A 15,523-nucleotide genomic window follows, 5' to 3' on the forward strand; every position below is an offset into this window, starting at 1 on the left:
TCATACGATCATCTCAGTAAGTACAGAAAAAGCATTAGATAAAATTCATCATCCACTCATGACTGAAAAAAAACTCTTAGCAAATTAGGAATAAAATAGAACTTTCTTAGTCTCATAAAGAGTATCTACAGAAAAGTTTGTAGCCAACACCAGACTTATTGATGAAACGTTAAACACTTTCCTTTTGACCTTGGGAATAAGATAAGAATGCCTCCAACCATCACTTCTATGAAAAATTGTAGTGGAGGCAGCGGCCAGTACAATAAGGCAAAAGAAAGAAATGGTATAGAGATTGAAGAGAGCAACAAAACTGTCATTATTGGCAGGATTGTATATATAGAAAATTCAAAAGAATACACAAATAACTTATTAAAATTTGAGTTAATTGGGTTCAAAATCAATATATAAAATCAATTTTATTTCTATATACCAATAACAAACATTTTCAAAATAAAATTTTAAAAATCATTGTATCATACACAAAGATAAATTTAACAAAATACGTGCAAGACCTCAACAGAGAAAACTATAAAACTTCGGGAGGCATTAAAGAAGATCTAAGCACACGCTTATGGTTTGGAATACTCAATGTTGTAAAGATGTCTATTTCCACCAACCTGATTCAGAGAATTCAAAGCAATTTCTATCAAAATTCTAATGGGTTTTTTTTGGGTAGAAATGGACAAACTGATAATAACATTTATATGGAAGTTCAAAGCCAAGTCACTTCCAAAGAAGAAGAAAAAATAGAAAGACTTGCTTTTCCCAAATAATAAAACTTACTATAAAGCTATAGAATTAAGACAATGTGCCATTGGCACAGGGATAGACAAATGGACTAAAAAAGGAGAATTTTGAAACAGATGCAAGAACACAGGAATCCTTAGATGTGAGCAGAGGTGCCTCCGCAGAGCTGTGAGGAAACAACTGACTTTTCAATAAATCATGCTGAGAAAACTACGTATCTACTAGACAAAATATATATAAAATTGGGTTCCTCGCTTATACTAATCATCAAAATCAACCCCAGATCTATTAAAACAAGGTTCAAAGACCCGAATGAGAAAAGCAAATTTATAAAGCTTTTAGAAGGAAATACAGGATAATATCTTCATGACCTCAATGCAGGAGAGGAGTTCTTAAGAACAACACAAAGAGCACAAGCCATAAAGGACAATATTAAAAAGTTTAGAAATGGAGAGACCTAATATACAGACAGTGGCCAGACCATAGATGACAGTAGAGCTCTGACCCACACCTCTGCAGCGGCCCGTCCAGGAAGCTCCCCCACCACCCATGCAGCAATCAGCCCGGCACAGTCAGGACCTGGTCCATGACAGCAGCTTCCAACTCAAGACCAACCAGAGAAAGCCAAATATGTTCCCCAAGTGAATCACTTAAGATGCCTCGCTTCTAGTTAGCCAGCCTCCAGCTTCTCCACGGCAACAGCCTCCAACCAGAGCACACCTGAGCCCCCGCTTTTTCACTATCTGGCTTTCCCACTCCCCTGCCTGCCTTGGAGTCTCTGTCAAATGCAGGTGACCGTGGCTGACTCCCTTGGTATAGCAACCTCTGAATAAATAGCCTCCATTTGTTCTCATCTGGGTGGTCTTCATTTATTTCCCCCAAATTAAGAACTGTGCTCATCTAAAGTCTCCATAAAGAGAATGGAAAGACAAGCTTCAGAGTAGAAGATATTTGCTGTACATTTTACCAAAAAAGAGCAAATGCACAGCATGTATGAAAAACTCCTAAAAATCAATGGGAAAAAGAACAAACCCCTACAAAAATGGGAGACACACCTGAACAGGCACTTCACAGAAGAGGAATTCAAATGGTCACTAAATGTAAAGAAAAAAAGCCCCTCATTAGTAATTAGGAAAATGCACTCACCCTGTGCAGTCAGCATAGCAGCATTATCATTCTCCCCTACTGGCAACTCCCCATCTGGCACCACTCCCACCTTGCACCCTCCCCCTCAGGCTCAGAGAGGGCCACTGACTTGTCCAAGGTAAGCAGCAGGGCTTGGACCCCAGCCAGGCCCAGGCCTCTGCCCCACACCTACTTCTTTCCCTCTGGGGCCTCTAGGGGAAATGCTTCCCACTCTGGGCCCAGGCCTCTCATTTGGAGAGGGTGAAAGATTATCTTTAAGGCCCTTTTCTCTTTAAAAGATTCTGCCTTTCTAAGCAAAAGGAAGAAGGAAGAGCCAGGGGTCGAGAGAAGAGAGGCAGAGAGAGATTGTGGCCCAGACACAATCTTCTAATCATTAGCGCCAGGAGAATCCAAAACCCTGGCTGGGAGCTCCCTCATTTCAATCAGAGTCAACAGCACTAACGAGTGTGGGCAATCCTTTAGAATTTATCATCCTGAATTCTGCCTTCCTCTGTTCTTTTAGCAAAAACAAAACAAAGCCCATAAATAGTAATGATCAAAATGTGCTTATCATTAGTATATCCATTTCAAGGATGAGAAAAAACAAGGTTCAGGGAGGTAGACCATGCCCAAGGCCACACAGCACAAAGAACTAGAATCCAGGTCTTAGTGACTCCCGGCACTCACGCTGTTTCCCCCACTGTGGAGCTGTTGCCCTTCTTGAGAGCTGCCTCTCGCCCCACAGCCTTGGGCACTTAAACCTCAGCATTCCAGCCTGTTTGGGTCTGAACTGTGCAACTGTGCTCATGGAAAGGACACGTTCCTCTCCCGAGCTCCGTGCCTAAGCAATGTGGGACACCAGCAGGGCTGACCCATCGGTTGTCCTCTGAGCAAATGGCAGACTTACCTTGGCCCAGAAGCAGGAGCAGCCCCAGGAGGAAAATGTGTGGTCGTAGCCCCATGCCAGAATCCTCCAGGTGTCTCGGGCCTTACATGAACTGTTTCTGCAGATGGATGGGCTGTCACTCTCCCTCCTGCTTTTATGCTCCTCTGTTGTCTGATTGTGCACTTGTCATAAATTTTACTGTGTTCACCTTTGAAACGGGGAAGTGGCTGGCTGTAAACGATAAATATTAACATTTAGGCAGAAGAGTTCTCGAGATAGATGGGTCAAAGATGGGTAGCGTGTGTTCTAGACAAAGGCACCAAAAGACCAGGACCACACAGCCCCCTTCATATGGCCTTCCAGGAGGGCAGGTGCCCAACAGATTGCCTGTGTCCAAGGACTGGTCTGCTGGGAGGAACGTGGGATTGGAAGTTCGGAAGGGCCACAGCTGTGGGAACCAGGCGGGGCCACTCATACCAGGCTCTGTGGTGTGCTCTTTACATGTGTTAGCACTATTGGCACCTATTATCTATGTAACCTATTAGCAGCTGTGAAAATAACGGAAAAGGTAACCATCAAAAGTGAGAGATGAGCTCCATCGTTTGTTCTTAAATTTTGTTCTCTGATTTTTGCTTCTAAAATGTCCTAAGAGGAAATGTCCTAGAGGAGGGAAGATGCTCCATTTTAATTTTAGCAACAATCAGTAGAGGTGCCTTTTGGGAAAGGTACAGGCTCATGAACTCAAATGTTATAGGGATGCAGTCCATGCCTTACTCAGGAGGCATTTTGGTGACTGCAAAAGCTGAGTTCTTGCTATTGTCCAAGAATCCACAAGGGGGTGCTAGACTAAGCCTCAGCCACAGGGACTATGAGGATTAAAGCAGCACTGGCCTTGGAAGAGTATTTTCCCAGTTGGGGTTACGACCCATCATTACACCATGAATTTAATTTGGTGGATGATCAGCCCATTTAAAAACATTAAATAGAATATAAAATATCTCAGGATATTGCATAGCGTGAGTGTAAGTAATGTTTGGGAAACTTGTTTCAGCTACATGTGGTGATGTGATATGTATTTCTTAATATGGGTCACAGTTAAAAAAAATTGAAAACCACTACCCCAGAAAGTAGTAAATCAGGTCCACAAAGAAATCTATAGACTTTGGGAAAAGATAACAGAGGTTTGTTTTTCCCTCTGGTTACAGATGCAGCTAGACCAAATTCCCTGGTGCTAGGAGCTAAAGGCAATGCCTGTGATTGATTTTGGGCTTTGTGAAGAAAAATAACTATAAGTTAAACTTTCTAATGGTTCTGAACAGAGAGTGAGTCAAATTGTCCTCCTCTTTCAACAGGGAAAACCTAGTCCTTGGCTCTTGGGTGCGTTCTGCTAATATGATAGAAGTATGTGTCGTCGGTAGCCTGTCATCTAGGACAAGTACCCATTGGGGCCTATTTTACTGAAGACACCCAACTGGCAGAGGAAGGGCCCCTGCCAGAACTGTGAGAGGAGTGGAACCAGAGTACTGTCTATCTCAGAATAATTTGCAGTCATACCAGTAATGACCTGAGAATTGTCTGCCCCAAGTTTCAGCTTTTCTGAAATATCTCCTGGCCCTCACCACGATGGGCTTGTATGGCTCACTGCCACATGGAAATAGTCCTGTGCTCCTCATGGGCTTCCTGAAGGAGAGGCTAGGCTTTTCTCTTCTGCCATCTTGGCACCCCCAAAACCCTTCCCTACTGGAGCGCCCACCTCAGTGTCCTGCACATACTGGGCCCTTATCAAATCTTCATTCATTGGTTGAGTGTTCTCCAGGGGCAAAGAGATAACTGGTTTAACCAAGCCTGTATTCTCCAAGACCCTTCCCAGTCACAGAAGGAAAAGGAGGCATGGAGTAGGAATCTCTAAACCCAAATGTTATCCAGACGCCAGTGTTCTCACGTATTCAAAACAAAAGACCTGTGTACACACACACGTGCAAAACATTGTCCAGTGCAAGTAACTGAGTTAATCTGATTTCCCATGGGCAGATGCTCTGCTTATGATCAAAACATTAAAGACAAGAAGAATTTAGTTAAGGAGTGAAAAACTGAGAGACAAAATGAAAAAGGGACCAGCAATTTGTATCCAGAAAAAATATAATTTTCAAATACTATAGACTTATTAATAAAAAGAGAAAGAACAATAGGGTCAATCCCAGCAGAACACACACTCATGAGACCTGGCCTTCCTGTTCTTTGCTATCTCCCAGCAGATAGCACATTCCTGTCATAGCAGGCATTCATTAAAAGTTGGATGAATAAATAAATAAATGAAAGAATAAAAGGAAAGAGACCAAGACTACTGTAAAAAGATCAGCTCAACAGAACAGAACAGAAAATATGAAAGGAATACAAATCATATTTTAGGACAGAAAACTGAGGAAAAAGAGAGAGGTATGTTGCCCCAATGTCATGAAGCATGTTGGGAAGAAACAATAGAGAAGCCACAGTGAGGTTTTCAGCTCATGGCTCTTTCCCAAGGTCACACTGTTATTCTCCCACGTAGTGACTTTCAATCCTGGCTGCACATTGGAACCACCTGGGGAGCTCTTGAGAAAAATATCTGTGCCTAGGCTTTACCCTTAGCGATTCTTTTCTCTTTTTTTTGAGGAAGCCTGGCCCTGAGCTAACATGCATGCCCATCTTCCTCTACTTTATATGTGGGATACCTGCCACAGCATGGTGTGCCAAGTGGAGCCATGTCCGCACCCAGGATCCGAACTGGCAAACCCCGGGCCGCCGAGAAGTGGAACATGCACAGTTAACCGTTGTGCCACCGGGCCGGCCCCTCTCTTAATGATTCTGATTTAACTCGTCTAGGGTGGGACTTGGGCATCAGTCCTTTTTAAAGTTCACTGATGGATTCTGATGTGCTGCCAGTGCTGAGGGACAAAGAGGGCTCCATCTCTGCTGTCACTGACAAGCGGAAGGTCCCCAGGACAAGGTCTGATGCCAGAACAGGCTATTGACAGTTGACAAAGTCAGACTGATGTGGCAGCCTCTCCAGAAAGAAAACCCATGGGAAAACACCGAATAGGACACTGGGACTTATCTCTCAGAGGTCAGGGAGTAGATGAGGAAAGGGTTGGATTCTAGCGCCTGGAGAGGCCCAGTCATTGAGCACCAGGATGCGTAAGCTAAAGTTCCAGATCGACCATGATTCCCCTCGTCACCTGCGGTCATTTCCCTTCGTCGTGTCTTGGTTTCCTGATCTGTGAGATTGACAGCGTGAAGTCCATTCTCTGATGTGCAGCGTGAAGAACAGGCCCATGGCAGTTGGGGAAGGAGTGAGATGAGCTGCCTGCTTCAAGCCCACAGGATACTCGCCCTCCTGCATCAGCCATTACTGCAGAGAAGGGCACTGTGACTTGCTCACCGCCATTTACAGAGGGAGCGTGAGACCCCCCCCACAGCACGAGCCCTGACATCCTTCAAGTCACACAGCTACTCTGCCTGTTGGTCCCTCTCTTTTCTCTCCTTCCCACCATCTCCAGACTCTGAGCTCCCCAGACCCTCCAGTGCTTCCCAACCTCTATGCCTCCTAGCACATGGAAGATGGTGATATTCACACAGGGCGACCAGATGAGGCAATTTGTGGTTTGAGGTGATCAGCTGGGGGGTCTTGGATAGCCCCAGGTACCTCCTGGCAGTCCTGAAGGGCCAGGGGATCAATGTCTTGGCCCATCTGTAGCCCTTAGTGCTCTGACATCCAAGTGAAGACTTCAATAGCATTCATTGAGCACCGACTAGGTGCCAGGCATCTCGCTAATCAAACTCATAGATGTTCCCTCATTTATACTAGCTATATTCCTCAGGGGTGAAAGGTCTCCACTAAGGTCCCTCCACTAATGAGTTGTAAAAGGAGCTTCTGGTCCAAGTCTTCTGCCTCCATATCCTTTAGTTTCTCCCCGGCGTGACTGAGAGATGGGCCTGGTGATATGGCCTTAAATGCCCTTCCAGAGGAAAGTCGGGGAAGGTTCTGGATTCTGCGCTGGTGGAGGGCAGCCTCTGGCTCATGCATCCAGTTTGGCAGGAAAGTCTGGCAATTTGACCGTTCCCCTCTGGGTGCTGAGTCTGAGGGGACCACCCAGCCTAACCACAACACAGCCCCAGCCTGGGGCACTCGTTCACCTGCAGAGGAAATGTAGTTTCTCCTGGTGGGAGCACCAGAGGCATTGTCCTTGGTACCACCTCAGGAGGACAAGAGAACCAAACAGGAATGCTCTGCGGCATCCCAGCTGGGTGAATGCCAGGCTATGACCTCCCCTCCCCTCCTGGGGAGAATCCCACCCAGAGGCAGGAAAGCAACAGCGACTGGGTCAGAACCGGGCAGAGAGCACCTTAACAGCCACCTAGTCAGTTCTTCCCCACCCCCACTGTACAAGAGGAAATTAAAGCAAAACAAGAGGCAGGGCTAGTCTGCAACTAAAGGCCTGAGCTAGGTTTTGGATTCCCTGATTCATGATCAGCGCTCTTTTGCACTCATCATGTAAGGCTGAATCACCTTGATCACCTGCTGCAGTGGTATTTTTAATCCAGTTTTACAGATAAGAAACTGAAAACTCAGAGAGGATTAATAACTTGCCCAAGGTTGCTCAGCTACTAAGGGTAGAGCCCCGAGCACGTGCCTTCTCTACCACAGCCCAGGAGTGGCCAAATTCAAGCCATAGAGACCCGGCACAGGCCTTGTCCTGGCACATACCAATATCAACATAAAGCCAGGGCACACCTGTCCATTTTGGGAAGAGGGTTCCCATGGAAACATGCTGGCATGGCCAGCAAGCACTGGCACACAGGAGAAATTCTTCTCTGGACGTTCAAGAGCTGAAAGCCCATGTGGCAGGGCCAGTGGAGTGCTCTGGGGAGAGAATTGGGGAGAGAGTACCCTGCCCATCAAGGGAATCCTGCAGAAACTTCTACTGTGTGGCTCATCTTTCCCTTACTCAAGTCCCTTTGCATCCCGTCTGTGAGAGCTGTGACCTATTCTTCAAATCCAAAGGGAATAACCAAAGTCTCCCAGCCTTTCCTGGGAATCTCACGTGCTTCAGACCACGCTGGGAGGCTCCCAGTTCCCACAGCCCCAGCCATCGCCCGCAGACCCCACATGCCTCCTTGGCCTGCATTCAGAGCAGAGCACCTGCCCAGAAAGCTTCTCCTGGCCTAGGAATCCAGGAAAGAAAGAGTATCTCTCTACCACTGGCCAGGACAGCTTACCAGCTGGGGACGTCCTCCATCCACACTGCCGCTCTGGAATGGGGCCTCTGGGCCTTCCGCTGTGAGGCAGGGGATTGCTGTGGCATGGTGTCATCAGCTTGTTCTATGGCTGGGCTGTCAGTACCCACCAGACACGTGGCGTTAATAGGCTTAGTAATGACGATGATGCACAAATGTGTTTGCTGTGCCAGCTCCAGGCCCAGTGTTGACCTTTGATGGCACTACCTGGGGAGAGAGCTGTGCGAGTGGGTAGGGAGAGGGTGAAGGCTGGCCTCCGTTCCAGGGCCCTGATGCAGATAGGCCTGCCTAGCCAGTGGGGCCGGGCGGACAGATCTGCGCTAAGCTCCAGCCACCAGGACAGCCAGACTGGATCAGGCACAGCGCTGAGGAACCTTGTCACCTGAGGTTCTGTTTCCCAGTCACTCCATCCCGAGGGAGTGGCACTGCTGGCTGAGGCAGGCCAGCCTGTTGTTCTTTTCTTCCTTCACAGATTCAGGAAGGGCCTTATTCATACCTGGAGGGTTAGCATCCAGAAGAGAAAATCTAAGGAAAAGGGCTTGTCAATCTCATATTTTCTCCGTTCTAATCCACGCGCATTTTCATACTATAACGTTTCTGAAAACAGACTTTGTCTTCTAACCCGCAGATATGTTTAGAAACTTGCTCTGGATGACACAGAGAGCAGGTGGTGATGCCAAAATTTTAATACAGGTTTTTCTGCTTCAAAGGCCAGTTCTCTTAACCCCCACACAATGCTTCCTTACTTTTGTTCATTTGGGTTTGTTCCTTAATTGACCCTTGGAGGCCTCCCAGGGGCCTATGTGGCCAGGAACGTGCAGGGATGTGGGTCTTAATCCCAGGCCCATGAGCACGGCTGGAAGCTCAGTGTGGTCGCTGCGGGACTCCGATGGCCCCTTCTCCTTCCCACACACTTTCTTCTTTGCTTCTGGGAGCCACCTGGAGCCAAGTTTCCAATTGTTCCTCCCTGTTGGCATTGAGATCCATGCTTTCTTAGCCAGTGTGAGACTCCAAACTCTCGAGTTCTGATATTTCTTCCCAGATTCCTATACCAGTCCCCGCAGGCTGGTCACCTCAACCCCTTCCCCCACCCAGGGTGACCTTTTAAAACACCTTCCACTTACTCATCCCCACCCTTCAATGTGGCTTCTGCTCCCAATGCTCTTCCAGAAATGCTCTAAGGTCAACAATTGTTCAATCTTACTTGACATCTCAGCAGCATTTGACAGCTGACCTCATCCCTAGTCTCAGAAAACTCTGCCCTTGGCCTCCATGCTTCCGTTTCCTGTTTTCTTGTCTCCGGCTCTTCCTTCTCAGCCTCCTTTGCCAGCTCCTTCTCTGCTGCAGTACCTCCTCAGGACTCTGGCCTGCACCTTCCTCTCTCTCTCTGGCTTGTCTCTCAAGGTAATCTCGCAGCCCCTCTACGTATGACTTCATTTAAAATCTATGCGTCAATGATTCCTACATTTCAATTCGAGCCAGCCCTCTCTTCTAACCTTCAAACCCCATAAACTCATTCATTGACTCAACATTTCCACTTTGATGTTTCACAGGCAGCTCAAACTGAAGGAGTTAAGAGCTGAACATATGCTCTTCCCCCACTCATTGGCATCCCCACGGGAAGTGGAAACAGTGGTATAGACAGACCCAGGACCCATTCCTGAAGAATCCCTCTGCTCAGCCCCAACAGACCATCAGTTGCTGAGTCCTATAAATCCTTAATCACCCTCATGAAACCCTCACGAAACCCTAAATCACCTCATGAAACCGCTGACCATTCTCCATCTTCACTGCCCCAACCAGGGCCCAGGCAGCCATCTGTGCTCCCGGAATGGCTGCAATAGCTGGCCCCATGTCTACTACTGCTTGTTCCAATCTAATTTCTTTTCCCACAGCAGCGTGAACGATCTTTCAGGTGCAAGTGTGATGTCATACCCTCGTATAAAATGCTTTCACAGCTTCCCACTGCTCTTTGGACAAAGTCCAGCCATCTTAGTATGGTTTATAAGGCCTTGCATGTCCTCCTCCCCTCCAGCCTCAAGCCCACTCTCCCGTTCTTCTCTGACCCCAGGCTTATTGGGCTCTTTTCATTTCCTTGAACATGTCATCCTTTTTGCTACCTGGGAGCCTTAGCACGTGCTGTTCCCTCTGCCTGGAATTCTCAGGCTGCGCCAATCCCCTTCCCACCCCTTGGCCTCACTAACTCTCCTTCTGGGCTCCTTTAAATATCTTTTCCTAAAATGCTTCCTCTGGCCCAGTCAGGATAAGGCCCTGTCTCATGCTCCCTGGCCTTCTGTACTTCTCCTCCACTGCTCAGCACACTTGGAACTGCTTCTTCAAAGTCTGCCCTGTCTGTCTGATGAGAGCTCCAGGAAGGCAAGGACCAAATGGTTCGCAGATGTGTCTCCAGCACTTAGCACAGGGCCTGGCATCAGCAGCTGCTCAACAATGGCGACATGGAAGGAAATACCCAGACTCTCCAGTCGCTCCTCCAGAGGCCCTGGAGAACAAATCAAGTCCCACCTCTCAGAGGACTGACTACTCCTGCCCTCTCTGCAGTTCCATCACTTCACTTACTTCATCGCATCGAGTATCACAAAATTGGCCAGTTGGAGCTGTCTCTTTCGCTGTTGAGGGTGTGGCCAATGCTTCATTCATCTGTGCAATCCCCTGCACAGGCCCGAACATAGTGGCTTTGCACACAGAAGAAAACTGTGTCCCAAGAATGGCACTCGTGGGACTACAAAGAACACACTGCTGCACAAAAGAAGGGTGTCCCGCTTGGCCTCTGCCTGGCCCAGATAGCCTCCTACGGCCCCTAGACTTCAGAAACCTCTGAAAATAGTCCTCCTAAAAAAGCAGGAAAACCTGAGAATTTCCCAGTCTTGTAAATTATGGGTAGTGAACCAACCAAGGACTGCAAGTGTACTTGAAGGTCAATCAGAGTCTCCCCATTTCCAACAATCCCCCCTAATAGGATGCTTGCCAATCAGAGACTGTCTCATCTTGCCTCCTTTTCTCTCTGTAAACCTCACTCTCCTCTCAGACGCCTTTGAGCCCCTGCTGGAATGAAAGTGACTGCAGATGGTTCCCTTGCGGCTGCAAGTTTATAAATAAACAGCCCAGGCTAATTTTGTCTCGGGTTTTGTTTGAGTTTTGACTGTCATCTTGGTGCTGTGACTCAGATCCAGCCTGACCTGCTTGCCACTGTGGACCTTGGCCCTTGCCCAGGTACACTGCCCCCCGGGCTGCTTGAGCCTCACGGCCCATGGAACACCATCCACATGGACAAGTCTCCACTGGACCTCAACTCTGCTGTCTTTGCGTAGAATTCCTCGGCTGTTTATTCACTTGTCAAATCCTGGTATTTGTGTTTGGTTAATGTTCCCCTTTGGGGCCGCGTCCTTGGTGATGTGCTTCCCTCTGTCCCTTTGTTCTGTGCTGTGTCCTTTAGTGTTATTTTGTCGTGAAGAGGAGGATCCTAGAGTGGAGCCAGTATCTTTCCTATCAGCTGGCTGTTTGAGGCGGCCTCACAGACCGAGAGTTGGTGGTTCTCTCCAGAGCAGCACCCTCTGAGGACAAACTCTGCTATGGGTCACCAATAGAACCAAAGGAAATTGTCCTCCTAGCTGTTTGTCCTGAGAGCTTGGCTTTGATTCAGAGAGAGCGCATTCTCTCTCTCATGTATTCCACCTGTCGGGGTTCAGGTTGTTGGGTCTGTGTTTAGAGGTGACTGACCGCTAGATGAGGGCCCAGACACACGGTTAGATGACTGTAGCTTTTGGCTGACAGTAACCAGGAGTCTTCTCAATCTAACCTGTGACCCCCTCTTGGAAAAATGGCTTCTGACAGGTGCCCCCAAAACTGCTATACCCCTGTACTTCTCTACACGGCAGAACTTCGCCAGGGATGATTTGGGCCTTCAGTGGATGCTTTTGGGGACACTTAATTTAACTGGAACTGTTCATTGGAGGGGTGCCTTAGAACAAAGCTGGAATAAAATTCCTCAGGCCCAAGGAGCAGCATTTTTTGATTGGTACCCTGATGATTCTAAACAGAATCCCAGTTCTTTAAAAAATTTTTTTGTCAAGGCTAAACAAGGAACTTGATGGCAAAGTATAAAATTATCTGGGATAAAACAGCCTCCCTCATTAATCCCCCACCCTCTGGCACCCCCACTCTTCATCATCCCCTCTCTTCCACTTCCCCCCGGATCGGACCCTGATGCCTCTCCCCGTCTGTCTTTCTTCTCCTTGCCTGAAGCACTTGCCTTTTCTTAATAAGCCCCCTTACACTCCAAAACATCAGTTTCCTTTAAAAATACATCCTGTTTGAGAATCACACGTACCTTCTACCATAGAGTTTAAACCTTGGTCCCAGCAGAACTAAGAGCTATTGTCTGAAATTTCTGCAAACCCTGACAAGACAGACACCTCTTTATTGCAGAATTCAAAATCTGCCAGGGCTTGCCAGATCTCTGCTAAATTATCAATGAAAAAAGCTCACTAGACTAATCTGGGGTCAGACTTAAGGGATCTCAGTGTGCATGCTCAACCAGCAGGCTTCAAGAGAGCCCCCAAAACAGGTCAGAATTTACTAAGGGTGACTTCTGGGATCTTCCCTTTAAAAATTGATTGGAATCAAGGGAGTGAGAAGACAAAGTTTTATTTATCTTTTTAGCATGGAGAATGTATTCCAGTGTTACCTCTATAACTAGAAATTATTTTTAAAGTGGAAAGGGAACAATTGGAACCTTCTAGGAGAGATACTGATTAACTTAGATTGACACCCAAATTCTGCTACTACACTATGAGCCATTTGCTTTTGGGAGCTTCAGTTTTCCTATTTCATCTCTAAAATGGGAATAATATCCTCCTCCAGGATTTGGAAAGACTCAATGAAATGAATGAGACTCTTTGGAGGGCCCAACAGGCCGGACCTGTAAATATCAGGTTAGTGTCTTCTCCATGGCTTCCATCCACGCCTCTTCTCCTCCCAGCCTCTGTTTGTGCCTCTCCTGCTCTAGATTCTCCCTATACTTGTCTTACTCTCCTGCTCCAACTTTTTAACACATTCTTGCCTTTTATGATGCTCATGAAGTAGGATATAGGTGACTGTTCCTTTTGTCTTGGTGTTTGGGCTCCCAAAGGCCAAGAACAATTTAGTAGGTGCCAAACGTGCTGTACCTAACTCAGGTGCTGGACCACATCTGCTGTTTGAGGAAGAGTCTGGGAAATCAGTCGTGCTGCAATCAGCCCCACATCCAGGTCCTCAGGAGACTGCAGGCACACTGCCTTCAGTCCCTCCAGGGACATTTCCAGTGGGCTTTGTATCACCCCCACCCTCAGCCAAGGATTGAAGGTCTCAAAGAATTTGACAGATGTCCTGAGAACTTGAGGAGCACAAGAAGTGGTGTCTCAGGGCTGGCCCAGTGGCATAGCGGTTAAGTTCACAAACTCTGTTTCCACGGCCCAGGGTTTGCAGGTTCAGATCCCAGGTGCAGACCTGTACACCACTCATCAAGCCATGCTGTGGTGGCGTCCTACAGACAAAATAGAGGAAGATTGGCACAGATGTTATCTCAGGGACAATCTTCCTCAAGCAAAAACAGGAAGATTGACAATAGATGTCAGTTCAGGGACAATCTTCCTCACACATCCAAAAAAAAAGGAGTGGTGTCCAACCCCTGAAAAGTGTGAGAGGGAGTGGTAGGAGAAGAGAGAGCTGCCTGGAAGGGCCTGAGCTTCTGGGATGTTTGGAAAACCCCACTTTTCCTGTGTATCTCCTTTGCTGTCACGTCACTATCACTTGACACTTCTGACACCAGATGTGTAGGTTTTGTTCCCACACCAAGCAATTTTGTGACACCAGCTGAGTGTCCTACAATTCAACTCAATTCTGACACTATCTACCTGGAGATAGCATGAGATCCCACAGGTTAAGGGCTCAGTGCTACAGGACTGCCCCCCACACATACACTTCCGACACCCATCGCAAGTCCAAGTTGTCACCTGTGCTACAGAGGTTCTCTTGACTCCCTCCTGGGGTTGGACTAACATGCTAGAGCAGGTCACAGAACCCAGGGAAACAGTTCACTTACTGTTTACAAGTTTATTATAAAAGGATATAACTCAGGAGCAGCCAGATGGAAGAGATGCAGAGGGCAAGGTATGTGGGAAGGGGTGTACCACTCTCCCCAAATCTTTGCTTTTTCACTGACCCGGAAGCTCTCCGAAGGCCTTCCTTTGGGTTTTTATGGAGGCTTCATTACTCCCCTGTAGGGGTAGGGGAACTGAGAGTTCCAACCCCCTAATCGCAGGGTTGGTTCTCCGGCAACCAGCTCCCAGCCTTAGGTGACCTAGGGGCTTTCCAAAAGTCACCTTATTAACATAGCAAGAGACATCTTTATCGCTCTCATCACTTACGAAATTCCAAGGGCTTTAGGAGCCCTGTGCCAGGAACAGGGACGAAAATCAAATACATATTTCTTATTATAAATCACAATATCACACAGGGTTCGGTGGAGCAAGGATGGGTGTGAGGGCCAGATCCGAACCCCCCAGAAAAGGAACCTGAAAGGACAAGGTGAGGACTGATGGAGCCAGAGAAATCCCATGCGGGGACCCAGGAGCATGGCCTGTCAGAGCATCTGGTGAAAGAACCTCAGGAAGACAAGAGGCTCCAAGTGACTGCAGACCCCCCTCAAGAGAATCCAGCTGGGCAGTCTGCCGTGCCTGAGGACGGGAATGCTGGATGCAGCTGTACGAAGCCAGGCAGGCCCTGCCCTGCCCTCCCTCTCCTTTCTCGCCTGCACCCTCCACCCTGCAGCAGCCTGGCTTTCCTAGAAGGGGGAAATCAGCAGAGAGAGCAGCCAGAGAAGACTCTTCTCCTCTGCCGCCTGCAGCTTCCCCAGCCTGACTGGGTGGGGAGACACTTCCAGTGGAACGAGCTGAGTTTGGTGTCCCAGGGGCCAGATGCTTCATTACATGAGCCTGACCAGACAAGCGATGGGAGCTGCCTGGGGGTCCCTGCGGGGGAGGATGGATCCAAAGACATGTTTGCAGGGGCTGATAAGAGAGAATGAAGGTTCTTTCTGTTTGTGCCATGTGTTCAGCACGTTCAGCAAAGCGGTCACCAGGGTTTTCACCGGCTTGCTTCGGTTAGCAGCCTACCTACGCTTCCACAGAGAGGAACCCAGCCTCCTCCCAGGTGTCAGGCCTGCGCTTCTCTTTGCCTCCTTTGGTTTCATGCTGTGCAGCCCAGCTTGTCTGATCTGAAAATTTCCCCTGCCCTGTTTGAAAATTTCAAAACGCAGGTGACATGAAAGCTTTTCACCAGTGCCCCAGATCTTCCAGATACCAGACCCCGTGTGCCATGTGGGCCCTGCCTAGGAGCCCAGCCAGCCCACGGGCCTCTGGAATAGCAGCACCTGGCAACACTACGCCTCCCTGTGGGCCGCAGAGACCCTGCTGAGCACTGCCCGGAGGAGGA

General features: G+C 48.1%; 1 protein-coding gene across 1 annotated transcript in view; it reads right to left on the reverse strand.

Annotated features, from left to right (window-relative positions):
• PLB1 (phospholipase B1) overlaps positions 1 to 8,354 on the reverse strand; it is a 127,238-nt gene extending 118,884 nt beyond the window's left edge. Inside the window, exon 1 of the mRNA XM_046661319.1 lies at positions 8,015 to 8,354. Coding sequence (XP_046517275.1) covers positions 8,015 to 8,108 — 94 coding nt within the window. The 5' untranslated portion in view covers positions 8,109 to 8,354. The remainder of the gene's footprint in view (positions 1 to 8,014) is intronic.
• Between the last annotated feature and the right edge of the window lie 7,169 nt (positions 8,355 to 15,523).

Source organism: Equus quagga, chromosome 5 (assembly GCF_021613505.1).
Source record: "Equus quagga isolate Etosha38 chromosome 5, UCLA_HA_Equagga_1.0, whole genome shotgun sequence".
Classification (NCBI taxonomy): Eukaryota; Metazoa; Chordata; class Mammalia; order Perissodactyla; family Equidae; genus Equus; species Equus quagga.